The 24825-nt window shown below is 45.0% G+C and overlaps 1 protein-coding gene across 3 annotated transcripts in view; it reads left to right on the top strand.

Moving 5' to 3' along the window:
• Window positions 1-19987, top strand: part of fbxl13 (F-box and leucine-rich repeat protein 13) — a 399689-nt gene extending 379702 nt beyond the window's left edge. The window contains exons 20-23 of one of the 3 annotated variants that reach the window (XM_038811556.1): window positions 3252-3386; window positions 9980-10143; window positions 16908-17047; window positions 19801-19886. In XM_038811556.1, coding sequence (XP_038667484.1) covers window positions 3252-3386; window positions 9980-10143; window positions 16908-17037 — 429 coding nt within the window. In that variant the 3' untranslated portion in view covers window positions 17038-17047; window positions 19801-19886. Of the gene's footprint in view, window positions 1-3251; window positions 3387-9979; window positions 10144-10610; window positions 10727-16907; window positions 17048-19800 lie in introns of those variants that run through there. The other 2 variants (XM_038811555.1, XM_038811557.1) reach the window with 2 other exon arrangements.
• Window positions 19988-24825: the final 4838 nt, after the last annotated feature.

The raw sequence follows: 24825 nt of genomic DNA, 5'->3' as shown, positions 1-24825 counted from the left end.
TGTGTCCTATAAATTGAACTCGGGCCTGGGGCACCCCAGTGAATACAGAGCACCCTGCAGCCTGAGTACCTTGGTGGGCCTCGTCCAGCTCAAAGGTGATGTAGTTAGATGCCTGGCATATGGGGCATACGTGACCTCCCAGATGCATCTGTGGGCTGCAGCTTGAGAAATGCCACACAGGTCGCCGCTCGAACCCTGGAATGAGCCAGTTGCACAAAGGTTCAGGGCTGCGGTGACCTTCACAGCCACCGGGAGTGGGTGTCCTCCTCTTCCACTGGGTGCCAAGTCCACGAGGACGTGGCACAGGTGCCGCACTGCCTCTTTGTTGAGACAGAGTCTCTTGTGGCACATGCTGTCTGTCATATTAACGAAAGACCAACAACGCCTGTTCACCTTAGGCCGTCACTGGCTTCTCACCCTCTGGGTTCCTCCTTGCCCTAATGGGCAGTTGGGCCTTCAAGGTGTGCGGCAGCCCCCTGCACATGGGGTGCCGCCTCGCACCTTCTCCGGTGCCTGCCTGCCATTAGCAATGTGAGGGCAGCTGCTGCGTGACCGATACCACTGTTCATTTTGATATCTGTTAGGAATTGGAAAAGGAGATAGACCAACAATCAGTTAGGGCTTACATCCCAGGACCCTGAAATCCCACAAGCCCCTCCCCCCTTACCCTTACCATGACTGGCCCATCTCAGGGTACTATCCAGCAAGACAGTTCTGCTGACAAACCTTGTTCTGCACACTCACCCCCGGCCACATCAGGGGCTCATACACCAGACTTCTGCCAGGTACATTACGGAGACCGTGCTCAGGTGCCCTCCCCTGATCCGCTCACTTACCTTTTGGATGCAAGAAGATCCCCACTCCTGAAGCCCTGTTCTTTAGTGTTTGACTATTGGCAGCTGCCTCTATGGTTCTAATGCTCCTAGAGTTCAGGCACAGTATTCAGTCTTCAAAACATCTTTGAGATGTTATGCACTAATCATCCTTTGAGGCATGGCACATGTGCCCTCAAGGAGGCACTTGAGGGTTGAGAATATTATGTTTATTAAATGGTCAACAGGAACAAAGATTTGAAAATCAACTATGTAAAATCCCTCATATCACACTAATCATTAAACAATAAGAAAACCTAGCAGTTTCATATTGGTACAAATACAAAGTCATATCAGCTCATTTTTACAAAACAAAACATGCTTGCAAGGTCCTCAACAGAAACGGAGGATAAGTCTGAGAATGTGTTATCATGTCCAGAACTTTGTCGTAGAAATGATCTGTCCATCAATGTGTTACTTTTTCCACGTATAAGTGCAGAAGCCATAGCTGTGCACACCTTTCCACACGGCCCAATCTCACCGGAACAAATCCTGGCATCCACATATTCAACTGGCTCTCAAGGTGCAGTTGAACATCCTTGATTTCCAGCGTGTTTAACCCACGGTGACTTGCCAGTTACATGCAGTACTCACCACACCAGAAACAAAAGCAGCAGCAATCTGCAAAAGAATTTCTTCAACAGCGTTAGCAGGTGGCCCATTTGGAACAATGCCATGCACCAGGTTCTGCAGTGTTTTCTTGCTTCAAACCGGATTGCCTTCTGGATTCGTACGTCCCGCAGAGCCCAGTGTTCCAGGACCCAGGTATCTTAGAAAAAAAATTGTCTTTCTTTCCAGCTGCAGAAAAGGATGTAGACAGCAATAGCTTCCTCCAGGCATTTGCAGCAACAATCAGAAGCAAGCAGCAAACACAACCTGCAGCTGTGAAGTGCTCTCACAACTAACAAGGCCATTTCATCATTTGCAATAGCAGTCAGCTGTGAAGCTAGAGGCTAGTCACAGTCAAAGGAAGTGAAATTGACTTTCAGCATTAAAGCCATAGTAAGGCTCTGTCCTGGAAGTGTTTGGTGGTACAAACAGGCTGCAGCTTACCCCTGATATGGGTCTCCACAATATTTAAAGATGGCTTGATGGCCCCACAGATGCAAAGCCCTTACCTCCCCTACCCGCCAGGTGACCCACAACCTAGAACGTTCAGCCCCACGACCAAGCCCAATTCCCCTGAGGTGTCCTTCACCCCACCCCCTGAGCACTAGGCCAGCAGCTCCATGCCCTTGAGCTGCATGCCAGAAAATGGAAATGGCTGCTCACCTCTTCACTTACCCTCAGAAGCCATCACGCCAGCTTCATGTTTTTAAAAAGGAGTACTAAATGACACCCAAGTGATTTCTTGCTGGTGAGTCAGGTAATTCCTGGGAGGCTGCTGCATTCAACTTCAATCTTGCTAATGAGATTCAAATGAATGTAAGTGGGGGTTAATGATATGCTTGCCATTTTTGGGCGAGATACAGAACTCGATATCGAGAGTGGGCCGGGTAAATTGCAAACTGGTTCCTGGCTGGCGCAAATCTCGATTTTGGCCTTTTCCGCTATTTACCCGATGTGCCCAGATCCCCGCCAGTTACAACACGGTGGTTGAATTGTGCCCATCAAGTTTAAAGTAAAATTTTGATTTATTTTCATATTTTATTGACATGGTAATTAATTGCTGCATATAATAGGATTTGATATTGCCAATTTTGTGCCATCTCACGAGACACATTTCTGCCTATAATATCTGGAATATATTGGGCCAAGAACGAATAGTAGAGATCTGGAAGATTACCTCATGTGGGTGAAATGGAACCCATGTTATTTTGATTGCACTTTGTCTATGGAAAAGTGCACTTCATTGATTGAATAGTCTTTTCACTTCCTTTTTTTATGTTATTATGTCTTTGAGACCTGCTAAACATTAAACAGTTTGCATCAATCACAAAATGCTATTGGTCTGGCCTGAAGATTACTCCGTAATACTGTGATCTTACAATTAAGTTGCTTACAATTGGAAAGTTGACAACAGGCTATGGATTCAGCAACAAATGGTCTGTAATGTAAATAACTGGCGGAATTCTCTGGATCCCCAACTATGTGTTTCTCAATCGTTCACTGGCTGCGGGATTATATCTTCCTGCTGCTTGTCAATGGGATTTCCCTTTGGAACCACCCCACGCCAGCAGGAAATCCGCTGGCCGGGATGCCGGGAAAAGTGAATCCCAACGACAGGAATTCCAGCCGATGTCTGGTATGTGTTGCAGGTTCCTAAGAAATTGGGAAAATAATTTACAATATTTAAAAAGAAAACAATATACAAAATATAGATCTTCCTAATTTTGATACACATAATATTAGTTTTTATTGTGGCATTTTGTATTCAAGAAATTCTATTCTAAGATGACCAATCTGGAATACTTGGAGCTCTCCCATTGCCTCTTATTGTCTGACATGAGCACAAAGACGCTGGCCTTCTGTTGCAGAAGACTCACTTCACTGAACATCGCTGGATGCCCAAAGGTAAATTCAGAATATTTGAACTATTTTATTGGGTATTTTATTCTCTCTTTTACCTGTTTTCTCCCAGTTTTCGTTCTTCCAGAGTTATGTAACTGCTTCTAAGAAGATTAAATGTCAGCCTGAATCTAGACCCTTTTAATGCTATTCCCCTGGGACCGCCCAAATTTGCTTTTTTGACTTCCGATAAGATAATTTATCTCCATATGGAGCAAATGGCCAACATGTGTTTAAGTGCAACATTTTAAAACTTTGTTTGGGGCCTACCCACTTATTCAATATTAATATGAGTGATGCAGATTAATAGAAAGAATGATCCAATCACAATAAATAAAGTAGCCATCCTTCAATTCTAAACTTGTTTGGTGGCTGGCTCCCATCCTCAGCAGATGCCTCCTGTTCCTCTCGGGCTCGTTCTACTGCTGCATGCTCCGTTGCTGCAGGTTCCTCCTCCTCGAGCAACTCCAGCTTGAACAGGTGCAGGACATCCCCCAGGGCTGCGGTGACTAGCTGGAAGGTCACAATTGCTGGTTGAATTCCAATATCCATTGTCTGTAGGTGGTGAAAGGACACCATGTTAGCATGGTGTGTACCCCCATGCCCAACCAGGTCCAATGGACTTCATGGTACCTCTGGCTGGCACTGCAGATTCTGCACGCACATGTTCCCCCTCCCGCTTGTTAAGTAATGGGTTAAGAGACATTGCAATTAGTTGTCTCATTTATGTTATGTGTTCAATGATTGTCTCATTTATGTTAAGTGTTCAATGATTGACACTGATTTGTAAAGGGGCTTCAGGTGGACTCTGGAGCTTGTGATGATCTGTAGAGTTCTGTGCAGAGTGAGTTTGAACCATTAAAGGTGTGTTGGTGAAAAAGGAGCTGAACTCTTGCCTCTTCATACCACAGCATCTAGTACATGTTAACAATGGTAGCAGAGGATGGTTGCTGTGTAAATGTGAAGGCTTGAAAGATACAATTTCTCCAGATCAAACCAAGGAGTGAAAAAAAAAAGGGAAACATGGCTGAACCCAGGACGAAGATGGCTGGTTATGATTATCCTCCCCTATTTTCTGAAAGGGAATCATACGACCAATGGAGAAGTGCAGTAGTTATGTGGACTAAGGTGACTGCTTTAGGAAAGAGAAAACAAGGTATGACATTGGCTCTTTCTTTACCATATGGCAGTAAAATCCAAAACAAAGTGCTTTCTGAGCTGGAGTTGGAAGAGTTAGACTCAGAAGAAGGTCTGGCGACTTTGTTACTTTATATGGACAAGATTTATAAGAAAGATGACTTGTTAAGTGCGTATGAAGCATGGTCGGATTTTGATAAGTTCCAGAAAATGGAGGATTTATCCATGGAAGACTATATAATGGAATTTGGCAGACTATATAAAAAGCTGCAGAACACAGGCTGGAATTTCCACAGTCTGTGTTGGTCTTTAAATTACTTGACTGTGCTAGAGTGAGCAACATGGATAGGCTCCTGGTTTTGACAGGAGTTCAGTTTACGGATAACGATACCTTATTTGAACAGATGACAGCAGCTTTAAAAAAAATTTGGGGGAAACATTCAATTCCAATGGCTCTGATGACCCAAATAGGTCAGCCTGCTTAAGGCAGAATATGGAAGATACACTACTGACAGGATGGTGAAATCGTATGGCTACGAACAGGCCTCAAGACTATAAAAGGAGACCGAGACAAGGAAATTATGAAGACAGAAACCCAGTTAGAACCTACAATAGGAGGATGAACCCCAGAAATGCACGGGGCATGATAAATCGATGTTTTCGATGTGACTCTCAATACCATTATGCTTTCAACTGTCCAACTCGTTATGATAGAGTATTTGAAGCGACACATGACACGGAAGAGTCAGAAGAGGAAAAAGATTGTGACCAGAAAGAAGGCATTGTCCTATTAACAAGCTGTTTTATGCCGGTAATGAGGGTGTTGGTTGCAGAATCTTTTAACTGTGCTGTATTGGACAGTGGCTGCACATCTACTGTGTGTGGGATTGACTGGTTAAAATGTTATCTGGACTCATTGGATGCTGAAAATCGTAACAAGGTTAAGGAATTTAAAAGTTCCACAAGTTTCAGGTTTGGGGATGATAATACTCTGAAGTCGCTGAAAAGAGTGGTGATCCCTTGCAATATTGCTGGAGTGAATCATTTTATTAGCACGGATGTTGTATCAAGTGAGATACCTTTGCTTCTGAGCAGACCGTCGATGAAGAAAGCACACATGAAGCTGGATATGGAACAGGATAAGGCAACAGTTTTTGGAAAGACGGTGGACTTACAATTTACACAGTCGGGACATTATTGTATTCCATTATTGACAAATAATGTTTCAAGTAGAGTGGTTAAGGATATATTAATGACAGTTGATAACGCGACTTTAGCTGGTAAAAAGCTTATTGTAGTAAAACTGCATAGGCAATTTGCACATCCGTCTCCTCGGAGGCTGAAAAATTTATGAAAGGATGCAGGGGTAAGGGATGATGACTATTCTAAGCTGATAGAACAGGTTAGTGATCGCTGTGAAGTTTGCAGGAAGTACAGAAGGACACCAGCACGACCGATAGTAACCCTACCTTTGGCCAGGGATTTTAATGACATTGTGGCCATGGTCCTTAAGATCTGGGATAAAGCAAATAATATATTTATTTTGCATTTTGCAGATTTAGCTACCAGATTTAGTCAATCAATGATTGTACGAAGTAAAGAAAAGAGAGTAATTTTGGACAAAATTGTGGAAAAATGGATCGGGACAGGAATGGGTCCACCAGCAAAATTCTTTACGGACAATGGGGGAGAATTTGCTAATGATGAGTTTAGGGATATGTGTGAAAACATGAATATCAGAGTTATGAACATGGCTGCCGAAAGCCCGTTTAGTAAAGGTGCCTGTGAAAGAAGTCATGCTGTTATCGATGACATGCTTCGGAAAATTTTGGGAGATCGACCAAACTGCACGCTAAATTCAGCTTTAGCATGGGCGGTACATGCAAAGAATTCATTGCAGATGGTTGGGGGCTATAGTCCTTATCAATTAGTGTTTGGTAGAAATCCTAAAATTCCCTCCATTTTGGATGACCAGCCTCCAGCTTGGGAAGGGACTACAATTAGCTCAGATTTTGCTGAACATTTAAACGCGTTACATGGCAGTAGAAAAGCTTTTTTTGGAAGCAGAAGTCTCTGAAACAATTCGCAGAGCTTTAAGACATAATGTACGGCCATCAGATGCCGTTTTTCAACAAGGAGAAATGGTATACTATAAGAGAGACAATTCTAATGAATGGAAAGGCCTAGGGAAGATCATAGGCATAGATGGCAAAACATTTATTTTGCAACATGGTAATCAAACTGTTAGGGTACATTCATCAAGGATAATGGGTACCGATTACAAATTTTCAAATTTAGACAGAGCAGACAGACAAGACGAGGAACCAGAGTCATCTGGTATGCAAGTGTTACAGAACTATGAGGACCAGTTAACTGATATAGACAGGGTTTCTGTAGAGGAACATGACACTTCTGGTAAATTAGATCAGGCCATTTTTCCGAAAGGGCAACTGCCAAAGGTTGGTACAAAAGTGACATACTTGCCTGAAGGGTCTAGTCAATGGAAGGTGCAACTGTTATTAGTAGAGCAGGGAAGGCCACTGCAAAGTATAAACATTGGTTGAATGTACAGCATTCAGGGGAGGAAGTTAAGACAATGGATTGGGAAAACGAAGTTCAAAAATGGAGGGCACAGAAACGCAGTGCTAGTTCAGATAGTACATCGGATAGTGAACAGGTTCGCAGGAAAAGGTCGAGAACTATTGAAAGGACATCCCGCTACAGAAGAGAAAGATCAAGCAGTAGCAGTACAGAACGAGATACCAGGCAGGAAAGGGGACGTAGTTTATCAAGATCTCGGAACAGGAGTAAGACTACGAATACTAATAGAAGTAGAAGCCCACATGCACATGAGATTTTGGTGGCTTCAAATAAATTAGATGAAAAAGTTATCAAAGATGCTAAACAGCAAGAATTGCATAGTTGGAGTGAATTTGGAGTATACACGGAAGTACTGGATAGGGGACAAAAAGCTCTATCCCACAGATGGATTTGTACAGAAAAGGTTCTTCCAGATGGAACTTATAAGGCAAAGGCCAGGCTTGTGGCAAGGGGATTTGAAGAAAACTTAGACGATCAGGACTTAAGGGTAGATTCACCTACAGCAGGAAAGGTTATTTTAAAGATCTTCTTTAAAGCATGGGACTGCAAATCTATAGATATAAAAGCTGCCTTTTTGCAGGGGCATCAGCTCCAGAGAGACATTTTTATCCATCCTCCTAAAGAAGCAGCTAACACAGAAGGGGTACTGTGGAAGTTGAACAAATGTGTATATGGATTAAATGATGCATCTAGAGTGTGGTACTTTTCGGTGAGGTCAGTCTTGTTTTCCAAACTGCAAATTTGAAAAAATGCCAGCATGTATGGTGCTCAAGTCAAGGAGCCCAAACCAAACTCACTGTAATATAGAAACACAGCATAGAACTGTTTCGTTTAAGAATATTATGATATAATTTCTATTATTAATAATAGTGTAAACATTCTTTGGGTGTATTTCTTCATGCATTTTACACCACATTTGTGTCTGGATCATGGGGAAGAGGGGAGTAGTGCAGGGAGGCTGTGAAGGGGCCTTCAGTTTATTCGGTACCCAATGCCTCAAAAATCTGAGACCGGCTCTGCTAATATACATTTCTTTCTCAGCATCCTTCCGTTCAAGTTGCTGATATAATGGTTCATCTAAAAGCTCTTCTGACCTTTCTGGCTCAAGTGGAAAGAGCAGCAGTGCTGGATCTCTAGGGCTAGAATTTTACATTTGGCGTATGTGATTGGCAGGCGGAACCAGAAGCAGCCACAAATCCAAATCCTGCCCAACTCCGATAAAAACTTGTAAAATTGGCATCCATCAGACTACTGATGAATCTGTGGCTCAGAATGGCTACTACAGTAGGTACATCAGCTGTGAGAGGAGCTCCTGCAGCCAGTAAGCGCCCCATTTCCCTGATCACTGCCTCAAGAGCCTGGTGGGGGCAGTAACAGAAAGGAAGAATGTCCTGATGCCAAGGGATGGAAGGAGGAGCCAATCCCACCTCGCCAAGAAGGCATGGACCAAGTTGGTAGTGGATGTCAGCGGCCATGACCTTGTCTTGCAAAAATGGATGCAGTGCCGGAAAAAGTTCAATGACCTGCATTCAGCACAGGTGAGTACTGAGTGAGCATTGTGCAGGAGCATATCATGAGCAGCTCCCTACACCAACAGTTCAACATCCTGGTAGAATGGGCATTATGGTCATCTAAACATCTTCCAGAGAAATGTGCCTGGGATCACACAATATTATGCTGCATTCCTTAGCCTGCACCTCAATATCCATACTTAGATGGCTTGTGTGTGTCTTTCTACCTCAGTAGCACATGGCTAAATGCAGAGAGATGGTGCCCATGAAATTGTAGCTGGTGAATGTAGGGCAAAGGTGAATGAAGAACATGAACATACAAACAATGACCATTCAGACCTTTAAGCCTGCTCCACTATTTTATAAGAGCACAGCTGATGACATAATCAGGCAACAGTTTTTTTTAATTTAAAGTAGGCCTGCCTGAACAAAAACCAATTTACAGCTCAAAAACTGGAAAATATAAAATGTGTCAAGCAGGATTGGAGTGACCACAGTCTAGTAAATCCACGTCCTAATGTAACCTCTTCCATGCAAAATTCTCAGAGGGTGAGAGGATTAAACCTGCGGTCATTATTTCAAAATATTATACCTTAATTGGTTGGAAAATATAGGGCGCGATTCTCCGCTCCCCACGCCGGGTGGGAGAATCGCGGGAGGGCCGGGCGAATCACGACACGCCGCCCTGGCACCCCCCCCGTGATTCTCCCACCCCGCAAAAATGGCGTGTCGTGTTTTTCGACATGCCGCTCGGAGAATCACCGCTCGCCGTTTTTTACGGCGACCGGCGATTCTCCGGCCCGGATGGGCCAAGCGGCCTGACGAACCCGACCGGTTCATGCCGGCAGCAACCACACCTGGTCGCTGCTGTCGTGAACAGCGCGCGACAGGTAAGTGTGGGGCCAGTGGGGGGCGGAGGGAGGATCGAGAATCACGGGCGTGCTCATGAGGTGACTGGCCCGCGATCGGTGCCCACCAATAGGGGGCGAGGAGCGGCCTCTGACGCCGGAGTGAAACACTCCGGGTTTCACTCCTGCGTCGGCACTCAATCTCCCTTTGGGAGAATTTCGCCCATAGTCCAACACTTAAAAAAGACTTACATTTACTTGGCATTATCACAAACTCAAGAATGACAGACATTGCCATAATGCAGGAAAAAAAATCAGTCAATGAGATATATGATCAGGTAGTCCAGGTTCTGGCCTTTGGTTCAACTAAAGGCCAGCAACCCTGACAGTACAACATTCCTTCAGTACTGAAGTATCAGCCTCAGAGCATTTTGGTGATTGCTTTAATAAAATGTTGTATTTGCAAAGTGATGTTTTATTTTTGTTTTCATTGATTCATCAGATTACTGACTTAAGCATCCAGTATCTGGCTGGAGTGTGCCATTATATCTACTTCTTGGATATCTCGGGTTGCGTCAATCTTACTGATTCGATATTGTTGTTCCTGAAGAAAGGCTGCAAAAAGCTACGGATTCTCAAGATGCTGTACTGCACAAATATCACCAAGTAAGTGTAAGCGACCCGAGTATTATTGTAATAGACACAAAGAGGTCTCCTGCATTTTCTTGTATTTGCATAAATAGGAAAAGTATAAATAATGAGATTGAAAATAGAAGGAATTTCACCAATTACTCAAATTGAAAAATACCCTTTAAGAGCAGGCAATGCTAACAATCCTACATATTTCGATGACAGTCTTAACATAAAATAAACATCTCAGAGCACGTTCGAAGACAGCAAGATGAGGAAGATGCAAAAGGAAGGTACGGGGAAGATTAAATAGATGGGTTTTTGAGGATTTTGAAACAAATAAGGCAGAGTAGATTTGTAATAGAATTGTAAACTGAAGTGCTAGATTTCTGTGTTATAGTGAATTAATAGTAATTGGTACTAATCATAGACGAGATGGAGTATTTATAATTTTATTTGAATCTGGAGCCTCATTTAAATCAATCTGTTATTACCCCCACAAGACCCATGGGGACAATCTGATTGGTATTCGTGGAGTATGAGCTTCCCCGCTGAGTGGTGGCCCAACAACGGGGTTGTTAATTCCCCAAGATTAAAGATGGCCCAGGAGAGAACCGACTTCTCAGGATAGTCCCGGCTGGGACTTGGTGTTGCTTATTTGCTGTATTTCCTAGCTGTGAGTTGTAAATGAACTACTTTTGACTCACCTTTATGGGGCTCGTCATTGACTACACTATTGGCGACGACGATAAAATGGAACTACAGATAGTGCTGCTGGCACTCAGGCTACAACTGCTTCTCAACGCAAAGGAGCATGGTTAGAACTGTTTCAAAAATGCCGCTCTTAGGTAGACAAGATGCTGTTGATGTAAGTATGGAAGACTGAGCTCGGTACACAGATCGTATGTGCTATTTTTTCAGAACAACGCTATTACTGGGGAAGACTGCCAGAAGTTGATTCTTTTGAGGACCTGTGGGGCCCCCACTTCCAGTGTAATAAAGTGCCTAACCTACCCTGTGGCCCTAGACTCCAAGATGTCTGAGGACTTGGTGGCGCTTGCAACAAACTACTATGACCCTAAGTAGTCGGTTATTGTCCAAAGACACTGATTCAATACGGTTGAGAGAATCCTGGGGGAGTCTGTTACTGAGTTTGCAGAAAGTTGCAGATCCCTGCAACTATGGACCATCCCTACCCGAGATGCTTTGAGACCACCTTGTGTGCGGAGTAAGCAACATGGAACCGAGCGGAAATTGCTGGCTGAACCATCTTTGATCTAAAAAGGGCCATTGAGATTTGTCTCTCAAGGGAGAGAATGGAGAAGGGAGTCCAGGAGCTGTAAGGTACGTCAGAGATGAAGGTGCTCATTCCCCGCCCCCCAATTCAGACGAGGTGCTGTGGCCAAGATACACGTAGACCCCAAGGCCCAACTGAAGTATTAAGGCCCGCCCAGTTCCCTACACATTACTGACAAAGGTAGAGGGTGAACTCAACTGCTTGGAAAGCCTAGGAATCATCCAGCCGGAAAAGATGCAGATTAGGTAATGCATAGATTAGAGAATGTGACTGAATTGTGGTCATTCTTAGGACTCATGAACTATTATGGGAAAATCATCCTAACTTGCTGACCATCCTCGCACCATTGCGTGCGCTATTGAAGAAACATCAAGAACAGGCGTGGAGAGTTCCTCAAGAAGAAGCATCGCCAGGGTGAAACAACGACTATGATCAGGGTCATTGACCAATTACGACCCCTCAAAGTCCCTTTTGGTCATTTGTGACCGTCGTCTTTGCGGTGAAGACATTTCACCAGTATGTGTGTGGCGTCGGTTCACCATCATAACGAACCACGTCATTGCTCGGATTGTTTAAAGAGAACAAGGCGATTCCGCCAACAGCATCTGTCTGGATACAGCGATGAGCCCTATTGTCAGTGGCGTATGAGTACGTGTTTGAGCCACCTTGGAGACCAGAGCAGCATCAAGGCCCGGTTGCCACAGAAGACGTCTGCCAAAGAGGACCCAGGTCAAAGGGCAGGAATAGGAGCATGCCTCCTTGCCTGGGGGTCCACTTAGGCGTAGCATAAGGGCCCCTAAGGCAAGAAAGGTAGACACTAGTAATTTGGCACAGGTGCAGGGCACAGTATAGCGTTAGGGGCTAGGGCACAAATTTGTATTTATTTGTTCACGTTATACTCCTGTCCACAATGTTACAACCTACCTCGGTTCTCTGTCAGAAGGTGTGAGGGATGGGCTCGACTGGTCACGGGGGGGGATGTGGGAGATCCTCCCAGGGCCCTTCCAGATCGTTCCAGGCACCTGAACTGCATCTTCTGGATGCCAAAGCACTGCTCGATCACTCTATGGTTGTCATTGTAGCAGATCTCTGCGTCAGTCTGTGGCCTTCGGATAGGCATCATCATCGGGGGGGGGCTGGAAGGGGGCTGGAGGGGGGGGGGGGGGGGGGGGGGGAGCACATCGAAGAGGCCAGGAACTGTCGAGTGCGTCAGGATGAAGGCGTCATGCATGGATATTGGGCACAGTCGTGCATGATGCGCATCTCTTGATCACACAACAGCTACACGCTCATTGAGTGGAACCCCTTTCGGTTTGGGAAGACCAGCCTGTCATCTGTGTCATAATATACACCAGTATATCATGGTGCAGACACACACTGATGGACACACACAGGGACCAATCAACATGTACAAATACCACAGCCTATCACCAGTTAGAATACACACACTATAAAGGCAGAGGGCACCACGGTTCCCACTCATTCTGGGTGCTGCCTCTGAGTGTAACAAGAACTCATCCAGCCCAGCACAGACTTACAACACGTGCTGAGAGAATCAACTGGCTTCGACAAGGCTTAGGTCTCTAGTTTAAGTTAGCATCATTTAGACCCACAGTCATCATGTGTTAGTTAGTTAGAAGTAGTTAATAAAATTGAGTTGAACCTTCATCAGTGTTGGAAGTGTCTGTTCATCTCTCAAGTCTACACTAGCCAACACTGCCAGCATGCGAGGCATGCATCCCATCAATCACCACCTGGATCCAGGGAATTTCGGCGATGGCGGCAAACCCTGTTGCCTGGGCATCCTGATGGGCTCGGTCCACATTGAAATGGATGTATTGTGCCAACCGGGCATATAGGGCCTCCGTGATGGCATGGATGCACCCATGCACCAAGCTCTGAGATTCCAGCCAGGTCTCCAGTCGGTGCCTGGAAGGACCCTGTGGCGTAGACGTTCAGGGCAATTGCATCTTGATGGCCATTGGGACCGGGTGCTCTCCCCTATTTCCCCCGGTGCCAGGTACACCATGATCTGGCAGATACGTCACACTGGCCCCCTGCTCAGCCAGTATCTTCGACGGCTTGCCTGGTCTGGCAGGTTCTCGAATGACAGGCACTGCCAGTACTCACAAGGCCTTATTGCAGTGCCTCCTCTCCACCTCCTCGGCTTGTTGTCACAAGGAGGCTTACATTAACACTGCAATGAAGTTACTGTGAAAAGCCCCTAGTCATTACATTCCAGCATCTGTTTGGGTACACAGAGGGAGATATCAGAATATCTAACAACACATCTTTCAGGACTTGTGGGAGGAAACCGCAGCACCTGGAGGAAACCCACGCAGACACAGGAGCTGCAAGGTAAGTATTACAACTACAATGCTTCCCACTGCCCTTGCCCCTACCTTCCAGTCAGGGGTCCCTTTTCTTTGGGGGGGGGGGGGGAGGGGGGTAGGTAGGTCCTTGAAGGAGGTTCCTTTCTGCAGGGAGCCCCTGTGGGGGCTCCTCTTATTATAGGGGTCTCCCTATTATATGGGTCACTGTGGAGGGGTCTCCCTATTAGAAGGGTCCCTGCACGGGTCTCCCTATTACAAGGGTCCTATTATAGGGGTCCATGGAGGGTGTCGCCCTATTACAGGGGTCCCTGGAAGGTGTCCTCCTAATACAGGATCCTTGTGGGGGGTCCTCCTATTACAGGGGCCCCTGTGGGGCATTTCCCTATTACAGATGTCCCCCTATTACAGGCGTTCCAGGAGGGTGTCTCCCTATTACAGGAGTCCCCAATTACAGGGGTCACTGGGGGGGTCATCTTGTTACGGGGATCACGGAGGGGGTGTTTTCTAGAGGAGGTGTGGGCAGGTGGTAAATTGTTGGGGGGGGCGGTGGTCCTTGGGTGGGCTTGGATGGTCTCAGCAATCATGGCCCTAATGTGTGGGCCATTGCCTCCTTGGCCTACTGCGAAGTTAACCACGTTAGGTTCATGATTGCTGAGACCACAAATGATCCACACCCACGTGATTCCCGACTGCAGGAGTCCCAGAGAATCATGGGAGGCTGGAGCATAGGACGCTCAACCCGCTAAATAGATGCAAATGAGTCATTAATATATATGGGCATTTATTTACATCCCCCTGCCTGCACGCATTGTGGACCTCGTTCATGCCACCAGCAGATGCCTGGAGCATGGCGTTGCACCGAACCCGATTTTTCTCTGATGCCCGAATTTCCGTTCTGTCAGGGAATGCATTCATGGTGTCCCGGGATGGAGAATGACACCCAAGGATCCTGCAATGTAGCATTCTATCCATTCACTCCACTAAGGGCTATAGAAACTTTCTAAAATGTGATAGGTTGGCAGGCCCACAACTGTCCCGCCTGAGCTACCAAGGCATCAACTGAAAGGTGTATCCTCCAAACTCTGACAGCAGTCCAATTTCAATAATAAAATAATAATCTTCATTAGTGTCACACAAGTAGGCGTACATTAACACGACAATTAAGTTACCATGAAAATCCCTTACTCACCACACTCCGGCGCCTGTTTGGGTACACTGAGGGAGAATTCAGAATGTCCAATTCATCTAACAAGCACGTCTTTAGAGACTTGTGGGAGGAACCCAGAGTACCCGGAGGAAACCCACGCAAACATGGGGAGAACGTGCAGACTTCACACAGACAGTGACCCAAGCCAGTAATCGAACCCAGGTCTCTGGTGCTATGAAGCAACAGTGCTAACCACTGTGCTACCGAATAGGGTAGGACCGATTCATACCTGGGCCTCTAATACTGGAAGTAACCACTTGGTGAATTTGGTGTAGCTTCCAGCCAGCTGCAGTGGAACATCCACAGATCGGGGCAGGATTCTCCGTTGCCAAAATTGGGAACAGCGATTGGGCAGAGAATGGCTCCCGATGGTGACGTCGGGTCACAATGCTCCGCCCCCTCCAAATCAGCATCATCGAGACGCGCACCGCGCGCAGTCGCAACCCCGTCTGAATATTATCAGTGGGTCCAGCCGCGAGGCTCCACCTCCGATGGGCCGAGTTCCCAACGGCACATGCCACGTGTGGTCTCAGTGGTCATGAGCCTGGCGTGGCGGCTGCCGAGAGGGAGAGAGGGTGTGAGGACAGTGTACAGCACTGCCATACTCCGCTGAGAGCTGGCTGAGGGGCTTCTGCCAGGGCTGGGGGGTGGCCAGGAGGTGGGCTGTGGGGCTAGGGTGGATGGGTACACGGTCCAGCACAACCGACACCACTTTTCTGGTGCGATCGGTGCCTGTATGAGGGGTGAAGTCCGCTGCGTGGCTGCAGCTTGCCAGCCCTGCGCATGTCCAGCACGGACCCGGCGATTCTCCCAGTTTACCACGTATTCCGCATGTGTTTCACGTGGTGTCAGTGCTAGCACCTCACCGGTAGCGGTGCGGGTGTGGTGCCGACTTTTCCATCCTGAAACACCACAGATCCTCCGTTGGCATCAGCACTTATACGCAGGAATGGAGAATCCAGCGCCGGATGTTACTATTATGGCAGATCACAACATCTGGTTTGAATAGTTTTACATATAAAGATAGGATCACCATGCATACAAATATGGAAAGGATGGGAGGAAACCATCCTGTCCATCAGATCTAGGCATAGTGCATACATGTACACCATTTTTTCTGTTTATTTACCGACTTTTTCCTTTTCACAGTAACATATTTTCTTTTGAGAGACATAAAAACCTGAAGTGAATTAAAGCTCTGAGAAATTCCTCTCCAACCGCCTATTGCAATCAAACAATCAAGGAGACCACAAGAACCCATAAATCGTTCTAATTCCAGCTAACTTTCAGATTTTCATCTATAATTAGAAATTGCTTCCTTCTCAGGAAATTGCTAAGCCATTTTTGAAGGACTGTAGCAAACTCATAACCACCACATGATTCCATTAAATGTTCCAGAGGATGCTGACTTTCTGAGACTAAATACTTCTAATCTAGTTTCCTACTTATTTATTTTATATGTTCTTCCATTCCTAGCCAACTCAAACATTCTATCAATCTGGACAGAATCTGAAGACTTAATTATCGTACTTATATTAATTTCCTACATGATCAAATATTCCAAGGTCACTACTGAAAACAAAATTCAACGTGTGATTTTTCTTACTGTGCTCCTTGACATGTTAAAAAATATTTGTTGACTTATCAATGAATATTTTCTGTCTTGCCTCCCTTGAAACTTGGCTCCCTCCTGGACTTAAGGTAACCATCCACCAGTGCATTTAATAGATAGTTAATTGAAATTCTATGTAACAGTACCTTGGAGAGCTGTTTTCTAATTTGCTCATTGTTCCTTGTTCTGCTGGCAAATGACTTGCAGACCATTAATAGATGCCACGGATAAACTTGGACCAACTTTCTAATCCCAAACTGCATCAGTTTGTTTCTGTTGTGAGATCTTTAGGAAAGTTGGGCTATATTTTTACTATATAGTGTTCTCATAATATTGAGACTCTTATTACAGGGGAACTACTGATTCTGCTATGTTCATTTGGAGACAGCTAATCACTAGAGAAGGATGGAGAAAGCAGAGAAAAGTGATAGCAAAAGACTTGAAAATGATAAAACTGCATGGAACCACATTAGTCAGCTAAAGGTGCCTATGTGAGTCACAAATATGCATAATGCAATGCCGACCTTTTTAAAAAGTATATATTTCTATTTAAATTTTTCCATTTTATACATAACACAAAATAAAACAAAATAATTAAACAGAATAAAACACCAATACATCTATACAACTCCCAAAACATAACCTAACCTTTACCAAAATGTAACCCCGCCCTCCCTTCCCCTCTCTCCCCACTGACCCCTTAGCAACTAAGGGTGACCAACTCCTTAAAATACACAATAAATGGCTGCCATCTCCGGTAAAACCCCTCAATTGCTCCCCTCACAATGTACTTGACTTTCTCGAAGTATAAGAACTCCATCAGATCTCCCAGCCACATTGAGGCAGGGCGGAGAAGCAGACGTCCATCCCAGCAGTAATCTCCTCTGAGCAATCAACGAGGCAAAGGCCAGGATATCGACCCCCATGGCCATCTGCACTCCTGTGTCTGACACCCCAAATATGGCTACTAAAAAGGACACGGCTCCAGTTCAAATTTCAGAATAGCCAACATGGTGCTAAAGAAGGAGACCCAAAGACACACAAGCTTGGGGCAAGACCAGAACATGTGCACAAGGTTGGCCAGACCCCCGGAACAATCCTGCAAAGAAACAACGCACTCTAAACATAGTCAGGTGCGCCTTACTTTGAGTTGGATTAAACCAAGCCTCGCACACAAGGAAGTGGAGTTCACCCTCGACGAAAGTCTCTGCCTCCTCGGCCATCTCGAAAAAGTGATCGTTTGAGTTGTCCGTGACCCTCAATCTTGCTGGGTACACCACACCAAAATGCACACCACTCTTGTACAATACCGATTTCTCTTTATTAAAGGTCGTATGCCTCCTTGCAATCTTGGCCTGACATCCTGATAAATTAAGATGCTTCTGTCTTCCCATGTCACATCCTGGTTTTCTTTGGCCCATTTCAGGACCCATTCCTTCGTCTAGTAACTGTGGAAACACACTAGCACCGCCCGTGGTGGCTCATTTCCCGTGGCCTCAACCGGAGTGTTCGGTGGGCCCTAGCCAGCTCAGGAGGGGACATCTGTTCCTTCCCTCCCCCCACCAATCAACTTTGCAAACATATTGGCAAAGTACTCATTCAGCCTTGAGCCCCCCCACCCCGTCCGGCAACCCAACGATCCTGAGGTTCTGCCTTCTCGACCTGTTCTCCAGGTCTTCGACCTTTCCCCTCAGGTCCTTATTCCTCTCCTCCATGACCAGCAGCTCAACTTCCAGCAAGGTTATTTGATCACTCTGTCGAGACAAGGTCTGCTCCACCACTTCAGCACTTCTCAATGCTTCCACAGAACCTCAAAGTCCTTCGCAATCTCTCTCTTTTTGGGCCTAGCGCGTCCTCCACAAACTTTTTGAGGGTCTCCAGCATCTCCCTTCTTTTCCTCTCAAAGTGCCGAATTGAATCAAACTCGATTACCATTACCTCCGTCAGTGTGTCTACTGTAATAGGTATGGCGTCACCTGATGAGGTTGCCCCACCATCTTTGCTCCCAACGAGCTTCACATCTTCACCGCCTCCGATAAAGGGTTACCACTCGCACCCTTCTTTCCAACATTCTTTTTCACGGCTTTCGACATCTTCTCATAAAGTACTGCTAGATGGTACGGGTTTGTCGACCAATTTCTCCCAGGAACCGGGCAGAAACACAAGGACTCTGGAAGGACTTATTTGATGTGTGACCTCCTCCTGCATGCCGCCACCAGAAGTCCACAACAAATGCAGACCTGTAGTGTCAATGCATATATTAATCCGGGACAAAAACTGACAGGGAAACAGTTCCACTCTCCATTTCACCATGTATACTGTATTAATGGTGAGAAAAATTGTAACATATAGCTCTGAGAGACAATTCCAATAATTTTAACTTGGATTCAAGATAGGTGGTGGACAATGAGTATGCAATATGTGACATGGAAAGCCAGACATCATTTAACATTCAAACATACAAAGAGTAAGAGTAGGCCATTTAGCCCCTCAAGCCTGTACTACCATTTAATAAGATCATGACTGATTTGTTAGTAACCTCAAATCCACACCACTTCCACCCCTGATAACCTATCACCCCGTTAAGTAATTTTTCTGGATTTCTAGTTAGGATTGTGCATTTACATTGAGTTGCCTACCTATTGGAATTTCTCATCTACTGTTTAAAGCCTCAGAGCCACTCTGCAAGAGAGCCTGAGGATGTGTCAATTGACTGAAAGGTACAGTCACAAATCAGTGACAGAGCTGAAAAGAGAGAAGACAATCAGCTGATTCTCAGATGCTTCCCTGGAGGTCATGCTAGTTGCAGTGAAGGCTAGGACCCTTCAAACTGAACATGAAGCTCTATCATGCAATGATCACAGTCACATAGAAGCTCCTTTACCATGAGGTGATTGGTTAATCCTGGTTCATTACGCATTACCAGGACCAGAAAAGCCTGCCTGCTGGTTGGTTTGAGAACACACTGCTCTAAGAAAATGTCCTGATAAGCTTAAGGAAGTGCAGTCAGAATCTTTTCTTCTGTTTTGGAAAACAGTGGGAGTAACTATTGTTAGGTCTATAAACTGCTCCCACAAATGATCTCTAACCTTTACTATGTGTACCCAAACTGATTCTACATCTTGCTCTTACAAGCTAAGTTAATGTCTCACGACTGTACTAATTACATCCTTTTAATTTGTATTCTACATTCCACTGCAGTATTTGTTTACGGCATTTATTGACATTTTTTTTCCTAATTTAGAGAAGCTGTCAAAGCAATAACCAATATCCAGTATTTGGAATACAATGACGAAAATCCACCAGTATGGTTTGGATATGATAATAAAGGGAACAAACTCGTCACCAGCAAAGAGGAAGAAGAAAAGACAGAAGAGGCTTAATCATTAAGTTACTAGGAATGTCAGAAATCTACACACATGCGTGCACACACACATATATATATCTATATATATATATCTATATATATATATCTATATATATATATATAGATATATATACACGAACATAGATATACATTTAAAACTTATATATCGTTTTATTTTAATAATTATCCGACAGAATAATATGTAGACAGAACCTTTACCAATGATTTTTGATCATCTGTATATCAAAAAATAAATTTCACAATAATATGCCGACGAAAGGATTTTATTGTTGTGTGAAAAACTGTTTTAAATACCACAATCATCTTAACTAGTGTATTCATACAACATTACATTTAAAGATGTGCCAATGGTTAAGTTGGTTTTTAAAACTTCTCTAGTTTTTGACTCTTTGTAACTTGTTAAAATAACAAAATATTATACTAGTGCTTCAGTTACAATGCAATGAAAATGGCAAAAAAACTAAGCACTATTTTGCAGGTTCAATGTATAATGGTTAAACTGGAGGCAGGGATGGTGAAAAATATTGAAAAGTTTCAGGAAACAGTAACTAACTGTGCATGACAAGTATTACATTCAAAATTTAACATTATACAACTCAAATTGTAATATTTTGTTTTCAAATTGTAATGTGTGCACGTAAGTTAGCAAGTGCAGATTGTGCAACACTAGATTTTAAACTGTTATGCATATCACTTATTGAGTCATTAAAGTAGTTCTAGTAATGAAACATCAAAAAACAATATTGCCACAATCATTTTGCAAAGGTTTGTTTGTATTACTTTTGGATATGCACATTTCAAAATAAACTGACAAAGGACAGAAATTATTCAATAATAAGTTTGATTATGAAATTTAATTGCATGCATTCACATTAGAAAATTAGTAGCAAAAATAAAGAAATACTTTAATTTTATTCAGCATCTTTCATAAGAAGGGTAGCAAGGATAATCCAGGGAACTACAGGCCGATAAGCCTTACATCAGAGGTAGGGAAATTACTGGAGAGAATTCTTCAAGACAGGATCTACTCCCATTTGGAAGCAAGTGGATGTATTCGCGAGAGACAGCATGGTTTTGTGAAGGGGAGGTTGTGTCTCACTAACTTGATAGAGTTTTTCGAGGGGGTCACAAAGATGATTGATGCAGGTAGGGCAGTGGATGTTGTCTATATGGACTTCAGTAAGGCCTTTGTCAAGGCCCCTCATGGCAGACTGGTACAAAAGGGATCAGAGGTGCGCTGGCAAGATGGATACAGAACTGGCTAGGTCATAGAAGGCAGAGAGTAGCAATGGAAGGGTGCTTTTCTGATTGGAGGGCTGTGACTAGTGGTGTTCCACAGGGATCAGTGCTGGGACCTTTGCTATTTGCAGTATATATAAATGATTGAGGAAAATGTAACTGGTCTGATTAGTAAGTTTGCGGACGACACAAAGGTTGGTGGAATTACGGATAGCGATGAGGACTGTCAGAGGATACAGCAGGATTTAGATTGTTTGGAGACTTGGGCGGAGAGATGGCAGATGGCGTTTAATCTGGACAAATGTGAGGTAATGCATTTTGGAAGGTCTAATATAGGTAGGGAATATATAGTGAATGGTAGAACCCTCAGAGTATTAACAGTCAGACAAATCTAGGTGTACAGGTCCACATGTCACTGAAAGGGGCAACACAGGTGGAGAACGTAGTCAAGAAGGCACACAGCATGCTTGTCTTCATTGGCCAGGGTATTGAGTATAACAATTGGAGTACAGTGTTCAATTGTTATCACCACACTACCAGAAGGATGTGGAGGCTTTAGAGAGGGTGCAGAAGAGATTTACCAGGATGTTGCCTGGTATGGAGGGCATTAGCTATGAGGAGAGGTTGAATAAACTCAGTTTGTTCTCACTGGTTGAAGAGCGACCTGATAGAGGTCCACAAAATTATGAGGGACATAGACAGAGTGAATAGAGACTTTTTCCCAGGGTAGAGGGGTAAATTACTAGGGGGCATAGGTTTAAGGTGCGAGGGGCAAAGTTTAGAGGAGATGTACTAGGCAAGTTTTTTTTATTTTTTTTATACAGAGGGTAGTGGGTGCCTGGAACTCACTGCCGGAGGAGGTGGTGGAAGCAGGGATGATAGTGACGTTTAAGGGGCATCTTGACAAAATACATGAATAGGCTGGGAATAGAGGGATCTGGACCCCGGAAGTGTAGAAGATTTTAGTTTAGATGGGCAGCATGGTCGGCGCAGGCTTGGAGGGCTGAAGGGCCTGTTCCTGTGCTGTACTTTTCTTTGTTCTATAAAGCCTCAAAGCCCTTTGCAACCATTAATCATACACATAATTTTCTGGTCCTTTCAGTATGTTTGCCACCAGCAAAGACAGCCCACCATTGGCCGGGGTTTTGCATGGGTCTTACCCTCCACCAACGGGGGTTGGGGGATGCTGTAAGCAGAAAGGGCCGGAAAATTCCACCACAGTCTGTTATGGCGTAACATAAATAAACCATTTTCTTTTTAGTCGGTACAAGTTCCTGTTTAAGTTCAAGGCAACTCTCTAAAGATGCGGGATTAAAATTGGATTTTATGCGAATGTAAATTTTGTAGTACTGAGAAACCTGTAAATTAGGTACACCTAATGGATCTGGTGTACTTATTTTCAAAATGGTCTGCTATAAATACCTAGTTCATGGTTCATAGCAATAGTTTAGAGGTAATTGTTAGTTCTGGGAAGACTTTAGTGTGGAAGATCAAACTAGAAAATTGGACAAATGCAACTAAAGCAGCTTGCAGACTATTACACTTAATAATTTTGACCATGTTGATTTATGGGATTAACAGCAAGAAAGGTACGATCATAAAACAGCAGGTGGGCTTACTTAGCTGGAGAATTGGAGACAAGGAGCAGAATTCTCCATTTCCGAGACTTAATGCAGTGGTGGGCAACGCTGGTGGCCGCTTTCCCACTGGCTAAAATGGCGGGATCCCACATCAGATTCTGTGCTTGGAACCTTATTAAATATGCACAAGTAAGTTCCCTTCTGAATCACCCAGCAGGCTGACAGCTGATTTGTCCATCCACTGTCAACTGGCGGGTTCAAAAGCCCTGCTATCACATTAAATGGCAGCCCAGCATGCTCATATCACTCTCTCCATCCCATCAGTCTTCACATGACCCAGGGGATGAAAGCACATGAACCACACCTTTCCAACCTGTGAGGTCAACGCGGCTGCCAACTGCCTGCAAAGTGACATCCAGTGGAAGAAGCAGATGAACGATCTCATCCACTCTGCCAGGGCAAGTCCTGTCTCTGCTCCCTCCAATATCAAACTCTCAGCATGGTATCATGTACTCAAACAGCTACTCTCTTCATGGGTCTCACAGATTCAGTTGTGGGGGACACATATGAATGCTCACTCTCATCAACACTTTCACAATGCCACTATCCCATCTGATTTGTTGCTCATACTCCATTATCTGTCCCTCGGTGTAGGGCATACCACACACGGGACATACATTCTGCTCCATCTCTGATCACATCTTTGTTTTGTCTCCATACAGGTCAATCTTATGCACCAAAAGCAAGAGCCAGCCCGGACCAGGGGAAGGGATAGCAGTGATCCTCACCCTCATAAGAGTTCAAAGAGGTTGCAGCAGAGCCCGCTGACAAGGACATAGATCGTTTCTGTGGCGATGCAAAGCTTGGCCTCTTGCAACCAGCTGGTACGGATCTCAGCCCCATCACTTCACCAAATCTAGATTCAGCTCACCCACTAAAAGTATCCGTTTGTATTTTTCAATTACCAGAAGATTGCAGCCAGTTAGCCAGCAGAGAAGCTCTGCGAGTCCCCAGAGCACGTCCAACAGTGAGGGAACTCAAAGAACTGTCACATTGCTTACTTGCACCCTCCACCAATGCAAGGACACATGCCTTGGTGGGGTTTCGGTCAAAGTCAGATTCAGGGTCACTTTCTGGAGAACACCTCACAGACACGTCCATGTAGCAGTCCGAGGAAGGGACAGCCCAGGTCTCTGGCACTCCGACGACTGTTGGAGACCAGCCACCCGCTCAGTCCCAGTCAGATGATAAGCCTCTGGAAGTGGTTGTCAGCTCACTGGTGGAGATGCATAGAGAGGCAGTAGAACATTAGGCTGACCCTCAAGAAACACTCAGCAGACTACTGCAGACAAAGGAGGAGTCTGTCTGTATTCTGTCTGCTGTCTGGCATACGAGCACCTAGAGGTCACCATGGGAAGGTTGGCAACCACCATTGGACCTTTGTACAGCCGGTCCTACTGGATTTGCAATTGATAATACAATCCATGACCAGATATTCACGTGGGCACCATCCAGATGTAGGCTAGATGGGTGAGGCACCTTGATCTCTCTGTCTCCAGCAGGGATCCATCTGGGGTTCTCTGGCACCCACAGGGAGGATGTGTGCTAGCCAAACACCCCAGAGGCCTTCAGGACACCCTCAGGGAATGCTGCCTGGCTCACAGCAAGTCCAGCTGCGTAAGCCACCAAAAAGCCTTCTGCCCTGAGCAGGAGACCTTTATAAGGCTGGGCCCTCCAAGGTTTGAGTCACCAAAGGATGTTCACCAAGGTCATCTGCATGTCCTCATCTTTATCTTCTGAGGAGGGCTCCTCCTCCTCCAGTTGACCCTCTAGCAGGGCCCTAACCTTTCTGCATAGCCAGATGCTGAAGGGCACAGCAAACTGAAATCATGCAGCAAACCCTCTCCGGTTCATATTGCAGAGACACACCGGAGTGGTCCAAGCATCTGAAGCGCATCTTCAGAAGTCCTGTGCTCTGCTCTAAAGAAGATACCTTTCCCTCCTTTGTTTGCTGCACTGAATGAGGATTCATAGAAAAGCTCACTGTACCACTGGATCAATT

The sequence above is a fragment of the Scyliorhinus canicula genome, chromosome 11 (genome assembly GCF_902713615.1).
Source record: "Scyliorhinus canicula chromosome 11, sScyCan1.1, whole genome shotgun sequence".
Taxonomy (NCBI): Eukaryota; Metazoa; Chordata; class Chondrichthyes; order Carcharhiniformes; family Scyliorhinidae; genus Scyliorhinus; species Scyliorhinus canicula.
The sequence above is the reverse complement of the archived record's forward strand: the minus strand, read 5'-3'. Positions and strand labels throughout refer to the sequence as shown.